The 18,877-nt window shown below is 45.4% G+C and overlaps 1 protein-coding gene across 4 annotated transcripts in view; it reads left to right on the top strand.

Moving 5' to 3' along the window:
• Positions 1 to 18,877, top strand: part of ITPR2 (inositol 1,4,5-trisphosphate receptor type 2) — a 1,506,646-nt gene that overhangs the window by 507,747 nt on the left and 980,022 nt on the right. For all 4 annotated transcript variants that reach the window (XM_085652787.1, XM_085652785.1, XM_085652786.1 and 1 more), the window contains exon 8: positions 17,586 to 17,732. In XM_085652787.1, the coding sequence (XP_085508913.1) occupies positions 17,586 to 17,732 (147 nt within the window). The remainder of the gene's footprint in view (positions 1 to 17,585; positions 17,733 to 18,877) is intronic.

The following is an 18,877-nucleotide window of genomic DNA, read 5'->3' as shown; positions in this document are numbered from 1 at the left end:
AGATGTTTCTACTGGCATGCTGATACAGCTATGAAGAAAGTTATTTTTTAATGTACCTTTAGTCATGTCTGTAGAGAGCGGTTATAAGCACAGATAAATCCAGTCCCTTGTAGCTAGTTAGGAAGCAGCGACTAGACCACATTTGCATGGAAGACAAAAAAATTTGATGGTATGATATTTAATACTTGTAGAGCACACAAGCACAAAATAGCTTCTTTCCACTTTAAGGGCAACCTACCCCATATTTCAGTGCTGAAAATGTTAGCGCGTAAACATCGCTGTTTTTTTATATAGATCTAATGGAAGAAGGTGGAAATTCCAGATCTGAACTACAGTGCTGGAAAAGGCTATTTTGACTGATGTTTCACAGGGCCAGCTTTAGCGTTGGTGGCACCCTGTGCGAGAGTGTTTGTTGGCGCCCCCGCCCAATGACCACCTCCACCACTGATTCTTTCACTAGCACCCTTTAACAGTGACCAAGTCTCCATAACCGCTCTCTCTCAGATGCATTGAATTAGTTATATAGCGCCACTCATACCAGTGTAGGGTGTCAGAGCACTTTGCATCACATACACATTACACAGAGACAATCAATCATGCGTGTGTAAATCCTTGTATAGGAAATGTTACATAAGCCAAAGGTCTAAAAGTATAGGAGTGACATGTCATCCATACTGGTGGGCAGAATAGTTTGAGTGCTTGGCGGGAAAAAGCACAAACTCTGAGTCAAAAAAGAAATAGCATAGTTGGGAGTTTTCTTTAATAATAAGAATTGATTTCTAGACAAATTAACCCTTTTGCAACATTACTCAATGCTCTAATGTATACTGTGCAATGTGCATGCAGTTCTATGATGAAAGTTAATAGCTCACTTTTCTATATTAGGACCTTAAGGTATAAATTGCAAGTAACAAAAGGATGTCTCCTTTAAAACCAGTCACCTGCTGATCTGTTTACATCATATGCACTCTGTAATCTACTCGGTACATGTTTTTTGCAGCAGGCACACTAACCCTCTGCACTAACTTCACATAAGTCAAAACCTCAACTATACAAAAATCTGATCTCTCTCCAGGGAGAACTGGTAATTGCTGAGGAAAGAACTCTGCAGCGGGTGCTTTAAAAACATAATTAACTTGCAAACACGACGCCCCCAGGAAGCCAGCACCCGGTGCGGTGGCACCTGTCGCTCCGCCCTGGAGCCGGCCCTGTGCGTCAGTCTGTGCCCGAGCCAGATCAAGAAGAAATGAATGCACAGAACAAAGTTCTCTTTCAGGCCTGTACCAACCCCATTTGCCAGCCGTAAAACCAAGGAGCTGTTTCAGTGTATGGATGGTATGATCACACCTCGCCTGTCCAGTGGTCAAACGAGCAGGGGAATTCTGTATCAGCTGAAGGCAATGCAACAGTTTATCTGGCGCTACCAAAAGCTGCACATTTTGCAAATTTGGGTATTAAAGAACAGGTTGAAATTCAGATAGATGTCCAGATTATGTCCCAGTTTACATACTGAATAAACACATGGATGAGAAGGGACTCATTATTTGGGACCAAGCAGGGGCTTTCTAAGGTGGATAAATTGTGAGTGGTCAAAAGAAGCTCAGTCCTGGAAGGATTAAGAATGATATACTTGATTCACCTGCACCACAGTATAAGCGATAAACAATCCATCAAATGAGATGTTCATTACATTTCCTGGTGAGGAAGAAACATCAGTCCAAAGATCAGCGGGATGTAAATTTGGATACCGGCAAGATGAAGTAGCTTTGCTAAGGGGCGCATGTTGATGTTAAATAAGAGTGGGGAGAAGAATGATCCTTGTGGGATTCCACAGCTGAGTACATCGTGCTTGGAACAACAACATGACAGAGCCAAGGATTTTTCCATAAAACATAGTAACCACGTAAGGACTTTTTCTGCGATGCCTACATCGGAATCTGCTCCCGAGTACAGTCTGGTTGATGGTGTAGAATGCCGCTGAAAGATCAAGTAAATTCAGTGCCCCAGCACCACAGCCGTTCACTAGACTCTGTAGGTCTTCAAGCACTGATACAACCACGAGCTCAGTGCTTCTGCCCTGGTGAAGGTTTGCTTTATGACAGTCTAACAGACTGTTTTTCCAACAGAATATTGAAGCTGGTCAAAGTATTATTTCTCCAGTAGTTATGTATACATAGGGATGCAGTGGAGTAGGTAAATAGATGTTTAGGGCTAGGACATTTAAAGAGCTCTTTCTTTGTAAAGGATTGACTGTTTCACACTTCAACATTTTACGGACAGACCTGGAATTGAGTGAGTGTTAAAGGTTAGCAAAAGCTCTTAAGGCAGCATGAACTCCAGAGCTTGCATCTATTTTGCAGGACAAGGGCCCTTTGATGAGCCAGAAAAATGACTGCCACAAATGCTTTTAAGAAAAACCTCTTGGTCGATAGAGCTGAAATGGTTTAAAGGTAGTTGTTCAATATCAGCAAGTATGTTAGAAATTCTTCCTTCAAAGAAGGTTCACAAATATTCACAAGTTTACTGGAAAGGATAATAGCTTTCTGAACAGTTTAAGTAGCCTGCAGATCATCTGTTATTCCGTAGAGCTGGTTAGGTGCTTTATCAATGCAGCCCGAGAAATATACTTGCTTGGCCACCCTAATCTGTTCCTTGTAAGACTTTGAGAACTTCAGGCAGTTCTCAAGTCCTGAACACATGATCTTGTACATTTTCCCTTGAACAGATGAACATCACAGTTAAGCTTTGCAAGATCTGCTGAAAACCAAGGGTTTAAATTTGGAAGTGGTTTGTTCCTACACTCTGTAAAGGATTTCATCGCTTGGGCTATTAAAAGTCTTCAGACATGTGATTAGTAATGCACTCAGATACACACTGCTTCTAGCATCTATCTTTCAGGGTCTCCATGGGCACACATGCTTTACTTGGGCAAGCAATAAAGAAGGAAAGACATTACTTTCTAAAATACAGCCCTGCCTTTAGGCCTGAGAGCTGGTTGGTGATACATTACAGTGTTTGTCAGCAGGGAGTGAAAAACCTCTGCTGCCAGCTGGACACAATAATAGCAGTTGCATTACAGTTTCATATAGTCAGGTATACATTTTCTGTAATTAACTGTGGCTTCTTCATTTTTGAGGCTGAGCAAGAAGAAATATTTTAATTAATTTCGTACAGTGTATCCAAAGATAGTTCCTAAAGTTGTTTCAGGTGCATTTCCCTAGTAAAACACACGATAATGTCTTTTGGGGTTTAATCTCTCATCAGTTATCTCTAAGCTGGATTTCATCTATATCTATAAAGACTTTTATGATACCAAATATATATATTCATCACCTGTTCTCATTTGAATGAACTGTTAAACAATGCTGATGTATGGGCTTTTCTCATTCTCTCACAGTTCTCTCTCAAAGTCCTCAGCCACGTCCTCACTATTCTGTTCAATGGTATGGACATTGTCACCTACATCATTGCCTTTCTTGATTGCTGCAGCCTACTTGTTTATGACTTACCACGTACACTCTCTCATTTCTATCAAACACATCACTATCAAAATCAATAACTAAACTTCTAGCCCTATACACACGTCACAGATCCTACAATCTTTCCTGTGGTTATGGCCATAGTTAAGATACTTGCACCTGTACATCATGCTAGTTTTCTTTTTTTTATTCTTTTTTATTAAACATATACTCAGCTGCACAGAAACGGTCATACATTTGAGACTAAATGACAATGAGTACAGAAGATTCCAGCCCAACATGATCGCCCAGTACATTATGTACAGATGTAAAAAAAAATCATCATTTTCAGAGTCATTTTCAACTAGTTATAGCTAATTCTCCAGTTCCCACAGCCCACCCACACAATCCCTCACCAAGAAGAGTCTGCAGTAGCCCCTGTACGCCACCCACTGGCCCCAGACTCTTTCCCATTTCCATTGACAACCCCAGCTCTGGAATACCACCTTTTCGGCTGCACAGCACCAATCAAGATCTGTTTTCCAATCCGCTACCCGCGGGGGTCGGCTCTCCCCAGGCCCTGGCTATATTTCTCTCCTCGCTACCACAGCCGCAACCACCAGCCATATCTTAACATATTTCTCCCATATTTATTCCCTAGTCACACACAGTATATGCCATCTAGTGTCCAGTGGGATAGTCTGGCCGACTAACTCAGACATAACCTGTGCTATCTATTCCCAATAATGCTGGATTTTTGGACAGGCCCACAGAATGTGGAAGAATGACCCACTTTCTGACAGCCCCTGGCACATTTGTCGGTGTTGCAGCGGCCTAGCTTGATTCATGGTTGCTCTGGAGGAATAGGATCTATGAAGGTTACAGAGCTGTACAAGGCAGAAACGCGCCCTTCTAGCATCCCCTTTGGAGCTCTTAATTGCCTCCTCCCAATCGTCATCTTCCAACACTCCCACATCTGACTCCCATGCCTCCTGCAAGGAGCCTAGTGGGTCCGGTGTGTTGTTTATGATCTTTCTATATATCAAGGAGGTGGCTTTATCTGGCATTGGGTCTAACAGAAGCCTATCTTCCAGGGGTGTGTACTACAGCAGTTGTTACCCCCTCAAAGATGTGAGCCTGCAATGCATGTCCCAGCTGCAAATAACAGAACTTTTCTGAGTCCGACATCTGGTATTCTGTCTGTAAATCCTCAAAAGAGATTATGGATTGGCCCTTACAGACGTTCCAGAGGTGGTCTATTCCCAGGAGACCCCGTTTATGGAATCCCTTCAGATTCCCCACTTCCTTTAGATCACTGTTCCATAGTGGAGTCCTAGCCATCACCTTGTCTTCCCACCCGTTAAATATAGTAGCCTCCCTCAATGCGCGGACAACTGCTTGTGTGTGTGACGGCGACTGTTGTTTCAACTTTTTGTGATATAGCACCTTATGGTATCTCAATGTCCCATTGAGTGGCGATCCACTTTATAGGCCGGTTCTTTCCATCCCGCAAACACCCAGTCATTAATTTTAACCAGTTGGGTAGCCCTGTAATACTTCCTAATGTTTGGGATCGCCAGACCCGCTTGGAATACTCCATAACCTACAAAAAGGAGGGCTATCCTGGAACTACCTCCATCCAATAAAAGCTTTCATAACTCACTTTCCACTTTGTGGAAGAAGTTGACTGGTATCCTGTAGGATGGTGTGGTTCCCACCATGAAGAACAGGAGGGATGTATCCCAGTTAATTTGATACCCGGAGTAGCTACCAAACAATTAAAATATTTGGGGTAGCCTGCCGACTGTAAAGAGGGGGCGCATGGCATATAGCAATATGTCTTCAGCGTACAACGAGATTCCCTCTTCCCAGCCACCCTCTGACATGATGTCCTCCACCAATGGGTCAATGCAGACCCACGCGGCCAGAGGTCCCAGTGCTAATGCAAAGAGCACAGGGGGTTTTGGGCATCCCGGTTTCATACCCTTGTGTAGGGCAAAAGGGCAGGAGATCGTCCTATTTATCTGCACTCTCGCCAAAGGGTTCGTACACAGGAGCCTTATCCAGGCACAAAACTGAGGGAAAACCAAGGGCCAAAACCGAACCTCTCAAGGTCAGGGAACAGGTATTGCCATTTAATGCTGTTGAATGCCATACGTGTGTCCATTGACAGCAGCACGGCGTGTTCCTGCTGCCTGTCTGCAGTTATATGCAGGACTCTATACAAGCATCTCAGATTCAGTCTGGTGCTTTTATGGCGCATAAAACCAGACTGATCAGGTGTACTATGGAGGTTATCACTCAACAAAGCCTGATCGCAATGGCCTTGGCCAGCACCTTAGCCTACATATTCAATAGTGAGATGGGCTGGTATGAGCTGCAACCCTCCGGGGGCTTGCCCTTTTTAGGAATGACCACTATTGTGGCCAACCATTGGTCCTCGGGGAGGGCAGCCAGTTGCCTTTGCCTATTGGAACATATTAAGCAAATGCTTTCACCGTGGCAGCTACACCCTTATGTAATTCACCGTGCAGGCCATTGGGTCCAGGAGCCTTGACAGATTGTAATTCTCGGAAAGGGCCTTCTATCTTTTTAACTGTTAGATCCTGCTCCAGCTCACTGCGATCATCAGTCGACAGCGTGGGTATGCGGATGTCTCGAAGGAGTTTGTTACAATCAGCCTCTGTCCTAACAGAGGTAGATGTGTATAGTTCTTTGTAGTAGTCTGCAAATGCAGCTGTGACTTCTTTCCCTGTTCTATGAACCGTTACCTTAGGTACAAAAATTCCCAAACCCTATTTCCTTTTCCTGTCCCTTTTCTCCAACCAGGCAATCATTTTATTGGCCTTGTCGTCTACATCTTAGAGCAGTCTTTGTGATGCTCTTGCCTGTGCCTGGGCCTTATCACGGGCAGTCTCTCTCATATCTTGTTGCTTTTGCTGGATTTGATGGTTCACAAGTGGGCCAGGCATTTCGCCACCCAATGCCATTGCTTCGAGTCTAGCGATCTCTTTTTTGAGGGCCTCATATTTTAATCTTTGTTCCTCCCCTCCCACCAGGGCTTGAGCATACCCCCGTATCACTGTCTTAAAGGCCTCCCATCCAGTACATGCCAAGTCAACTGTATCCACATTATCCTGATAATATTGTTCAGTACGCTCTCTTTAAATTGTTTATCTCTATAGTGCCAAGGGTCTAATCTGGGCGGCAATGTATTGTCTCTGATGGGTCGCTGAAGCATTACCTCCACAGCTAAATGATCCTAAATACTATGTGCCTTTTGAACTGCATTCCAGAATAGACCAGCACTGGTGGTATATGTCAGGAGATGGTCCAGGCAAGAGTAACCGCCGTGAACTGCCGAGTAGAATGTAAATTGCTTTGCCCCAGGATTGTATTCACCCCATATATCTACCAGCCCCATTGCATCTACAAAAGCTCGTAGGGGCTATTCCCTTGTCCGATCTTGATACTCTATCTCTATCCTGCCCCCGCCCCCCAGCAGTAGGGTGCCTGACTGCAATTCCAATAATAATGCATCAGTGGAGGTAGGGTGTCTGCGTATAATTTCGGTGGTACGTATACCAAGCAAACATTGAGTACCAGGCCCTCCTACATACTGGTCGGTGCAACTAATCTACCCGGTTGATTGTGCCAAGTTCTACCCGGGATAAAAGGAAGAGGCAACCTGATCAGTATTCCCGCCCCTCTGGAGCCTGATGTGAATCCTGCATGTGCAAGGAGTGTGTAGCCATATCTGTCTAGGGCTTTATAAATGATTACCTTTTAAGTGTGTCTCCTTTAGTAACACACTGTCTGGAGCATGTCTACATAGGTACTGAAGAACCACAGTGCATTTAATCATGTTTCCGAGACCATTGATTTTCCATATCAATACTCTTGGGGTATTGTTAACATGGGATCTGCTGTAGTGTGGTCCATATGGGTCGTCCCCCATAGATGGGTTAATGTTGTCCACCGTGGCAAGACCTTAGTTGCTGCCTACCTGTACTATAGGAGGAGAGCAATGACCCCTCCCCCCCCCCCCCCACCTCCAGCGTCCGTTTCTGTATTGCTGTGGTTGCTGAGCGAAAGAAGAAAGTGTAAAAAATAGCCAATCCAATTCGAGAATGGAAACAAGAACCCCAGTTATATAACACCCCCCTACCTGCTACCCTGCTCTGTGGGTTCAAAACTTTCCACTACCCCACCTTGCAGAGTCCCTGTCGCCCCAAAAACAACATTACCATCAGTAGGGTGCAGGGCCCTTTCTAGGTGTTTTGCCGCCCTAGGCGAGAATTGAAAAATGCCTCCCCCTCCCTTTTACTACCATCACTCTCAGGCCTGATCACTCTCTCCCCCTATCATCAAGGCTAGAAGAATGAATGCATTCAGCCCTGTCAAGAATCACGCATCAGGCGTTCGACTAATGCATTTCAGTGTGGTGGTCCGCATCACCGCACTGAAATGCAATGTCACGCCTTATAGTGCCTCAGCTGTCAAGCGCCGGGCAAAGCTGCCAAGGTTTCAGATTGCCATGTGTGACATTTTCATAATTTCAGGCTAATTATGAGTGACATTTTAACGACTATGTGTGACACATTCTCACGAGCAAAATCAAGCAATAAAGATGAGGGAAACCTAAATATCAGAAATTAAACCCATATGAGCAACGAGAAACTCTAAGAGGATCCTTAAACTGTTGCAAAGTACCAGAAATTTAAGGGCATTGATGTAGTGCCCTTGTAACTTGATCATACTTTTAAGCTGGTCAGGACAGCCGATGCTGGAGATATCGTTGTTTTGTCTAGCATGTGGCGCCACCCACGGCGCTATAACTAGGCGAATTGCAAGCAGCATTAGTCAACCGCACAGGCACCCTACCCCAACTCAGTTACACTACACTAAAGTGCACTAACGCGTCACTGCTCAAACTGAGCAGAGAAAGACTGCGTGACTGCACACTTCTCAGACTACAGAGGCACAGCAGGCAGCTCAGAATGTACCCAATTTTATAGCACTCATTACGAGTAGCAAGTGCAACTAGATACTGGCCTCTGAGGGCACACTTGCTTCTTTTGGAGGCCAGCAAGCGATCCTGCGCCACGGCAAATAGCGGACCTTGTGGTGGCTGCATGGAGTCACAGCAGAGGTGTAACTAGAGCCAAATTTCGGGGGGGGGGGGAAGGGTGGGCTAAGAAGATATTCGGGGGGGCAGGATAATTCTTCCAGCAATAGGCAGAGTGGAGATGCAGGGGCTCTAAGAAGGGATGAATAAGCAACAAAGCCTCGTTAGCAAGCAAATGGTTTTTTAAAGACCTGTGAAGTACTCCAGTGTAGCTGTGTGTGCCCGGGAAGCTGTCTCAGCCCGGGCTGCCACACACGAGGGGTGGGGGGACTGAAGCCCTTTGAGCCCAATGGGCGTTGCACGCCAGAGTCACAGAGTGGCAATTCAGGCTCTGCACTGAGCTCTCAGCTGGACAGCCCATTAGACACACTGTTTCAGCTAGGCCCTGCAGTGGCAGGATATGGGATGTTGGCATGCAGTGCTGCACTGCCAATACCATATTCATTGCCAGGCAGCAGGCCAGTGTGCGCCGCCAGAAGCATGGAGCCAGGTGGTTTGAGGCGGGTCGAATCCATCACAGGAATCGCCAGTATTGGACCCTGATACCGCGGAGGGGCAAGGTGCGTTGCATTGCTCACTCTCTCGGCTTTGCAATCCAGGCATGCAGGTTATAGGTTCCGAGACCAAGCAGTGTGTGGCTTCCACGCTCCACCTTATCCCCGCTGCCGTGCAGACCAGTTGCTTTGCCCCTTAGCCCCCCTCACAGACTCAGGGCAGCAGCACCTGCTCCAGTCCAGGTGCCCCGAGGCAGGAGTCTATGAACGGCTCAGCCAATCCCTGCAAGCGGTGCAAAATAATCAGCCCCGGGGCCCTTATCGCCACCTCCCGGGGCGTCTCCCGGCCGTCTCACCTCGTATGCAGTGCAGGGATGCGCGCTGGGGGCCGCAGGCAGCGATATCATACGCTCCTGCTCCAGCTATCAGTTCTGGGGCCTGACCAACGTGGCTGGGAGGGAGCCTCTACGGTCTCGCGGCCTTTGTTCTGATCGTAGTATGGGACAGGCTATGGCTGGCAGTCTCCGATTGTGATGCCTGAGATCTGCCCCTGAGCTGCACCGCAGCAGCCCATAACTTCTGAAGAACTGCCACGGCGACCCAACTATTGTTTCTGAAACAACTCTGACTGTGACGTCTATTAATTACTTTGTACCACTTTGCAGGCCGAGCTCTAGCAGCTGAGCCTGAGCCCCCAAGCCTGTCAGGAGGACCGCGCTGCCTCTGCAGCTGTAACTGGTGCATTATAGCAGCACCTCTTTAGATATAAAAGAACTTGTATTTTGCCGCCCTCCCCCTTTTGCCGCTCCTAGGCGGCCGTCTAGTCCTGCCTTATGGTAGAAACGGCCCCGGTAGGGTGTGCCAGTGCCGTTGAGTAGGCCCAGCCAACATTACTTATTCCTAATCTCTCCATTCTTAGGGCTATTTCTGTTTTCCGCTCGTTTCGATTTAAATTCTCTCGCCAACCTTCCTCCACCCCCTCATCCCAACATGTAGACCAATTTACAAAAGTTACTTTCGATGCCTCATGTAGCATTGGCATGCACACATCTGCTCAATTCCAGTCTACAGTCTAGAGAGCATTGTAGAGTTGGAGGCAGTCGTATGGAGTCTCTTCCGCCGGCCCCGTCGCCAGTCTGGGGGTTGCGTCCCCGGTCGTATCACCTCCCAGACAATCTCCTGGACGCTCCTGTCAGCTGTCCCATGGAGATGAGTGTTCAGTGTCCACCAACTCTCCAGCCACATCCATAAAGTTCCACTATCTCCCTTCGAACACCACTTAGAGCTTTCCGGATAAAACATCATGTACTTGACTTCATTGCTTACAGTTCCTGCTTTACTGCTTCAAAACTCCGACGTTGGCGCTGCATATGCAGTGCGAAATCTGGAAAGAATCGTACTACAGCATTTTCATAGTGAAGGCCCCTGTGTGAGCGGGCAGCTTGCAAGATAGTGTGCCTATCACAATAGTTCAGGATCCTCGCTATCGTTGTAGGAGGTGGCACTCCTAGTTTTGGAACAGATGTCCTGTGTGTGTGTTCTATTGTGAAAATGTTGGAGAGGCGTTTAGGGTGCAGATGATTAAGTATTCGGTCCTCCGCTCCTTCAGGGACCCCCACCACCCTGATGTTGTTCCTTCGAGTGCGACCTTCTTGATCCTCCAATGTCGGTGCCATGAGAGCTTGCTGTTTCGTGAGGAGATGCACTTGCTTTTCCAGTCGCTTTGATGTAGGCTGTAACTGGTTTATGTTCGTTTAGGCTGCAGAGACCTTTCGGAGATTTTGTGGAAATCCGCTGTCAATAAGTTCACATCAATAGTCATGGCATCAAGTTTTGGCTTGATAGTTCCTTACAGATCAGTTATGGCTGCCATGATGGCACTTAGTGATGGCTCCGCTGCCTCAGCTTGTTCCACTTGTTGACCAGGCATGCTTGGCCCCGTCCTTGGCACTGCATATTTATCCTTTTTATTAGTTTGAGCGGGCCCTGGTCCCATGGGCCTCATCATAAGACTCCACGGCCCGCACCTGTGTGGGTAGGCTACAACCGACCAACGTGACAGGCCGCGCCTCTTGTCTTCTGTATTCACCTGGACTCTCCCTAATTTGCTCCACTAATGGCCAGGAAGAATTCCCGCTTTTCTCAATCTCCTCCAGCTACCTCTGTTGATTTTTGCCCAGAATTATGGCATTGTTGGGATGACATCCCTCAAGTCCTTCTCACACATCACAGTGTGACAGACTTCCAATCTGGCAATGAATTATGGCTCCACTCCACGGTTCCTACCGTCTTAGGCCTTCTTCCTGCACCGTAAATTCATCACGACACCCTGGCCCCCACTCAGACCAAGTCCATTGGGAGGCCTATATGGCGGCATGAACGATTTCACCACTCGCTGCCCTGAATCGAATCATGGCCCCAGCACAGGCACGCGCCTCCTTCTCCTCAGGGCGGCCTTTCGCCGGCCTGCAAGTAGTAGGCTGCAGGCTCCGCCTGCCAGTGCGGACCACCACACTGAGTCACAACTCTGCGGCCTGCAGGCCCAGCTCACTGTCCTGTCAGATTCACCTTTTCTCCCGTTCAGGAAGCGCTTCCTTCAATCCTATGTCTTCCAGCCTCTGGTGAGGAGGTTAGTGGGGGGTAAATAGCCATACAGGGCCCTCTCTGCTATCCCTACTACGTCCCTACATGTTGCAGGCCCTACCCAGGGCTTCTACTGATAAGGCTGCATACCTACTGCCAATCAGCAGCTCCTACTTCAGAAGCTCTGGTTGGGGTTCCTGGCCCCTGCTCTCCGGCGGGCTCCTCATTGCTGGGACCCAGCTGAGACACCAACCAGCGTATCAGGAGGCAGAGCCCTGCTTTACTTCGATTCCCGACAGGGGCCTCAGCCAGCGATCTTGTTCAGCCTCACGGCAGCACTGGTTGATTGCTGCCGCACACCAGGCCCAGAGCCAGACTCGTCACCGCAATGTCGGTCAAGGTTCCGGAAAGGCAGAGGGAGATCACTTTAACAGCGTTGTCCGTCTTGCCACCCTCCCCTGTCAGTCCACATGTGTATCGAGCGGGAGCTGATCATTAAATGGATTTCAGGGGGTTTTCAGCGTGTCAGAGCTCTTTTAACGTGCAACTGTATCGGTCTGCGCAAAGCCACGCCCCCCCTACGCTAGGTTTCTTGGTGCTAATTGCTAAACTTGTAACTGTTGCAAATTGATGAACTGTTGAACAAATAACAAGGGTTTCTGGGACTTTCTGTTGAGAGATAAGGAGGATTGTTTTCAAAGGGCAAGCAGGAGTCCGTTCCAAATTTTGGCTTCTTGCTTATAATCCACACTTACCATGTGATGATCTGTGAACATCTCCATGTCCTCATTGCACTTCTGTTTCCTCTGAATACACTAGTACATTTCAGTACCATCAGTAAAATAGTATTGCCATCCATCTGTTTTATTGCTGTGCTCTACATTGTAATAGCATCCCCATAATTCAGCACAGATAAAATCCTGAGCATATCTAGACAGAGAGTCAAGAATGGAGACACCATCAACTGCGAGCCTCCCTCTCCACTACCTTCAGTAAACAAGACATTGCTCTCAATTTCCTTTCTCGGTGCCCGCGCTGTATTATAGACGCGGGTGCAAAGGTAGAAAAGTTGTGAGGAGGCGCACTGACAGTGTGCCAACTAAAATGTGGTGCATAGCAGCCCTCTAGAGAGGCTGAAGGGGGTCCTATGGACTCTTTAGACATCTGCTTGCAGGGGGGTGCAGTCACTCACTGCACCCGCCTTCAGGGGGATCTCTCACCCCTCCTAAAAGTGTAGGTGGGTTGCTGACTGCACAGTGAAACGCAGAGCAGCTGCTTCAAAGCCGCTCTGTATTTCACTTAAATGGGCATGTGCTACCCCTAGGGCAGCACGAGTTTGTGGCTGCCCTGGGGGCAGCGCATTCTATTTAATATGGCGCACTCTCCTTGTTAGTGCCAAGCACACCTTTTGAAAGGAGTACCTGGCGCTAACAAGGAAAATGTATAATATGGCCCCATACATGCACACAAGGCACTCCACAAGACCGGCCCAGCCTACCTCAACAGACGGCTCTCCTTCTACATCCCCAACCGCCAGCTACACTCCGCCGACCTCTCACTCGCCACCGTCCCGCGCATCCGAAGAACAACCACCGGCGGGAGATCCTTCTCCCACCTCGCCGCCAAGACATGGAACACCCTCCCACTGAGCCTACGACAGACCCAAGACCTGCTGACCTTCAGGAGGATGCTCAAGACCTGGCTGTTCGATCAGTAGCGTGCCCCCCCCCCCCCCCCCCCAGCGCCTTGAGACCCTCGCGGGTATGTAGTGAGCTTTACAAATGACTGATTGATTGATGTATTGATTTGTTCTCCTCTTTGCTTGAAAGGGTGTCTCCGACCATGTACCAATGGAAATGCATTGCATCAGCCTTCCACTTAACAAATGTCCCACCCCATGTTTTAAGAGGAGAATGCAATTCTGAGTCCTTAGACCAAGGATTGGCCTGTAGGGCATTTACATTTTGTGTTCAAAATCCTAGAAAAACGATTGGTTGGAAATCTTCTGTAGTGTTTAGAACTCTGTACATATTCTATGTAGGACGTGTTGCAAACGTTGGCCTTTCAGATTAATCTCTGCATACAAGAGCATATTCCTCCTGCACTGTGCTGCTGTTGAATATATGCTGCTTAACCCCTTCAGCGCTGCGGGAATTCCCCCGCGGTGCTGAAGGGTTCGAGCGCGGGCGGGGCCATGACGGAACGGTTCCGTCATGAGCACAGCGCAACCGATGCTCATGACGGAACCGTTCCGTCATGGGCATGGAAGGGGTTAAATTGGGTATCCTGCTCAGAATTGACACCCTTCTATCACATATTCTCTTTTCATCCCATCTTTTCACTTCCAGTAATGATGACCTGTGAACTAACATCAAGACCCTCAACTCAATTTTTCTTTAATTCCCCTGCATTAGTAAATGCATTAGGTTCTGCCTATATGATTAATAATAAGCAGTTTTTTGTTATAAATTATAGCTTGGTGAGCAGTTGTACAATATAACGTATTGAACGTCTGTTAAAGTGTTATGACTTGTTTATTTCGAAAGGTAATGCTGTCTTGCAAACTGTGTTTATGGAATCACAAATGTGTCATAATGCTGTTATAATGAAAGAAAGCGCTGCTGCGCATTGACACGCGTTCCATGGATGGCAGGAGGAAGCTGTCCCCCAACAGCCGCGCGGTAGGAGCCACTTCCTGTCTCTCTCCTACGAGTTCACAAACACCCAAAAAACTTGCAAAAACGGGAGCCCTGTCCAGAGATTTACTGGAAAAAAGTAAAAGAGTACAGCTGTGGTACAATAACACACCCATCATCCCCACTACAAGATTTAAAGTTTAATCCCACGAGTTTAGAAATTTGCCAACAACTAAAGTGATTGCCATTTCAAAGAGATGCTGAAAAAACCCTGCAGATAGTGGTAGGTACATTAAATTAAAATAATCAAAAAATGCAAACACCTCACAAAAGTCCATTGAAGTTTATTGGGAAACAGTGCTTAGGACAGAAAGATAAAGCTGGCACATTTTAATATCAAACATAACCGGGTTAACATTTTAAATAGACTTGCTAATATTTTTATTTAATTATTTTATAGCATTCCTAATACCTACATCACGCACACACATTACACATTGATAATGAATCATACAAGTGTGTAGTGTAAATCAATGTTCAGCATGTTGCATAATACAAAGAGGATTTCAGGGTGTAGGAGTCGCACATCGTTTTTACTAGTAGGGATTATATGCTAAGATTATATCGCTGGGAGAAACACAGAGTCGGGATTTAAAACGTTAACACAATAAGGTTCTAAAGCAATGTCTTGCGGTTTGCATGCAGTTCCTGCAAGTTGGTTCATAGCTCACTGTGCTATATGATAAGAATTGCGATGTATGAACTACAAGTAATATAAAGAACTCTGTGTCAAAAGCAATGTCTCACATACCTATCTACATTACATAATAATCTGTCATCTGCATTGTACACAATGTGCTTTCCAGGAGACACTTTCATCCTGTATACTAAGGCAGAACTGTGACTAAACAAAACACAAATCTCTCCAGCAAACGCTTTAGCCAACAGAGTTATCTAACCATTATTATTATTATTTCCTGAGATTTACTGGGCACACAATGCTCTCTGCAACAAGTGCTTTAACCAGATATTGTTTAAATGCAGCCTTTGCAACTAATTAAGCTAGAAAACTAATTAAACTAAAAGAAACGTACGGTCAATTTTCTCCTTTTTGCCAGTTTCTTTGTGATCTTAAAAAATGTATAAGCTGACTGTGAGACTGCTTTTCATAGCCTCGCCCCTTGTGACTTCATCCCCTTTTTGTTGTCCACCATAATCCCCAATTTTTGGGCTGTCAGAGTAAAGTTTGTCTAATTCCAGCACTGATGCCAGGTAGCTTTGGCTAGCTTTTTAGTGATCAACATAGGGCTTCAAAAATAACTGAGACAGGGCCCGATGGTGATGTGATGATGGGCATACTGAATTTCATGCACATCAACATTGAATTACAATTAGTGAAGCACACTGGCCTAAAGAAACGAGTGTGTCAAGACAATTGAAACACCAGAGAAATGTGTCGGTTATGGATAGATTGAGTTACACTAAAACCCCCATACCAGCAGCTCATTGCTGGAATGTAGGCCGTTTATTTACAACAAAAGAGTGTCAGAAATGTGCAGCAGTTAACTGTCACTCACACCATCCCGGGCAGAGGCTATTGGCGTAAGGTGTGTAGAAACACTACACCCAAAGAAGACACCGTCCGCAAAAGAGAACGTAGCACATTCAGAAGGCAAGTCACCCGCACGGAAATCATAGATCTAGAGAGAAGACTAGTGCAGGCCTCGGCCCACCCAAACCCAGCTATAACTTTGCGGCCATCATGTAAAGATGCATGTTGGAGCAAAATAAGTGGATTATTTTGCACAAGTTACCAATTAAAAAACGTACAGCTCATAATGCTCCTAAAACCATTACACATATAAAATGAGCCACGTTTTGGGGAAAAATATATATAGTTAAGCAATTTTATACTCTGAATGCATCCTCTATTTTTATTTGTGTTTAGATTGCCTATAAAGAAATTAGATAGCAAAGGCCGTCTGGTGACCTATGTTGATGCAGCAATATTACATTATTATTTTAAAAAATGGCTCATTGTGTAGACACGTGTTTGCTCTCCTATGTCTATCAAATGTTCCTTTATAATCTGTGAGACAGAAAGTAAGCTGCCTGCCTGGAAGTACACATGAGGGCACCATTATGTCACTGTGGAGGCCATGGTAGGATCAGGCAAACATCTAGTTTAAATACACTCAGCCAAATAAGTTAAACTTCTATTCAAACCAAGTCAAACTTGACTCTAACGTGCTCGCTCACAGCATGCTCAGTTTGGAGCAAATAGGCGATGTGGCATTGTCAGTTTAGTCTCGGTCTTTATTTGTGTTGCATCCATACGTTGAGTGTGCGGCACACCTTGAGATGTTGCGAAATCAAACACTGAAATCGTCAATCCCTGCCTCTTGGGCTGTGAAGAGATGGTTACTTGGGATGCCCGCTGGTCCATGGATCAGGTGGATGTGTACAGCAGCTGCCACAGGCTTTGTTCACTCTTTGTAGTGGACGTGATCATTAGCTGGTACATCCTATAACAAGCGCAGTTCAGGGGAACCAAATGAGCACCCTTGAAATGCGTGCAGCCACTGAGTGAATTACATACATTACAAAAAAAAGTTCCCCAAAAGCAAATGGAAACAATACTTCAGCGCCGGGACATTGAGCTATTTTAAAAATAACCAATAACCCTAGTACTGAGTTCACATGCAGATGTTTTACAAATAACCAAAACCCTAGTTAATTAGACAGCACTAAGTCCATATGCAGTTATTTAAAAAATATACAACAACCCTAACAATAGGGTTAACCTAATGATGTCTTTAGTCCATCCATCTCAGCCTAGATTTCTCCACTTGTAACATTGACACAGCTAATAGCAATTTAGTCCTGTTAAAGTTTGTATGATTATAATGCTTAAGAGTACTACTATAGTTGACTGTATTTGCCAATTGGTTGAACATATAGCTACAAAGACCGCCCTTAAATTGTAAGAATATTTTAATTTGTTAACTTGCATTTCCTTGATATATATTTAGTACTTTACCCTGGTGGAATTGGGAGTGATTACTATAAAAACATGCTAACCGTGAATACATTAGCAAACTTCTTGGACCTCTGAGATAAAATAACTAAATTATAGGTCAATCATATGAAGTAACCAGTTTGTCATTATCATTTAGTAGCAGTCAATTCCTTTGACATTAAAAGCTTAACATCACAATTTAACCTGTCACAAACCATGCAATGAATATTATGGCTGTGAATGTAACTCTTCTTTTGGTGCCGTCAGGGTGATGTTGTGAGACTCTTCCATGCCGAACAAGAGAAATTTTTGACCTGTGATGAGTATGAGAAGAAGCAGCACATTTTTCTCCGAACAACCCTGCGACAGTCTGCTACTTCTGCGACCAGCTCAAAGGCGCTGTGGGAAATCGAGGTATTGTTGTTGTTAGTGATGCGCATAGTGTTAGAATTTATTCAAGCTGACATTATTGATACTGCACCTTTAAATTCTATTTTGATAAGATTTGAGCTGTCTGATCACTTTTGCTGTGAACTTCAAGTTGTTTCATTGCCATCGCATTATAGGATGGACCCAACACAACCACAATAATTTATTGTAGCGTTTCTATGGTCTCCGCCTCGAGTTATCTCTGAGGGAGCATAATAAAGACAAAGTGAGATGCTCTGTTTTGCGAATGAAGCCAGTGAAGGCCTCTTAAGATATGATATGGTATTAAGTATTTGAAGAGAAGTTCTAGGTGGCGTTGGTTTGACAGAGTGGCAGTATTGATCAGCTCTGAGTAGTTTCACAATAATATGTATGACATGTTCACTAAAATCCAAGAGACTCCTCCAATTAAGGTTCTGAAAGAAAATGGTTTATCTGAGCAACCTTGTATAACAGATCACTTTTTACAAAAGGGATCATATTTCTGAGAAGCATCGTTATAGAAACAATGGCACTGGAGATTGAATTGAGTGTTAGGCAATTGAGGAGGAATGCTTACTAGTAGAGTGTACTGTATGATAAATAAGGAAAATTATCATATTCAAAAATATCTTTCCTCGTTGAAGGTATTCAGTCACTCCCTACTTGAATCTGATCAATATTGGTGGTGTAGAAAGTGTAGAGGTTCTCTTAGTCATTTACTCTACTTTTGTACTTTTGTGTCAAGTCTCTACTTAGATACTGGACTATCTCTTTTCAAACTGTTATTGCTGTTGTGTTTGCTTCCAATTGTAACTAATCTGTCTTTCCATCAACACAACTGGATCTGCCAGGCTGAGGTCCTGATTTAGGTGCATGTATTATTGCGATGGAAGTCCGTGGTGAGTTTTCATGTGTCAATTGGATCCTCTTTTTAAGAGAGAATGTAATGTGGACTAAAGACATATGACATTGTTTCGCATTCATTGATCTGTCCATGCACTGGAGTTTGAAGCTTTGGCTATCTATGCCTTCTTACTTGCCTGTCTTATTGGCTTCTCTTTTTCATGTTCCTTCTCCTTGTGGTTCTTTTTGGGGGGAAATGTAAATGTGCTGGTTTGATTAGAGAGGCGCATGTAATGTGACTGTGC

The sequence above is a fragment of the Triturus cristatus genome, chromosome 4_1 (genome assembly GCF_964204655.1).
Source record: "Triturus cristatus chromosome 4_1, aTriCri1.1, whole genome shotgun sequence".
Lineage (NCBI taxonomy): Eukaryota > Metazoa > Chordata > Amphibia > Caudata > Salamandridae > Triturus > Triturus cristatus.
Note: the sequence above shows the minus strand (reverse complement) of the source record. Positions and strands in the feature narration are given on the sequence as shown.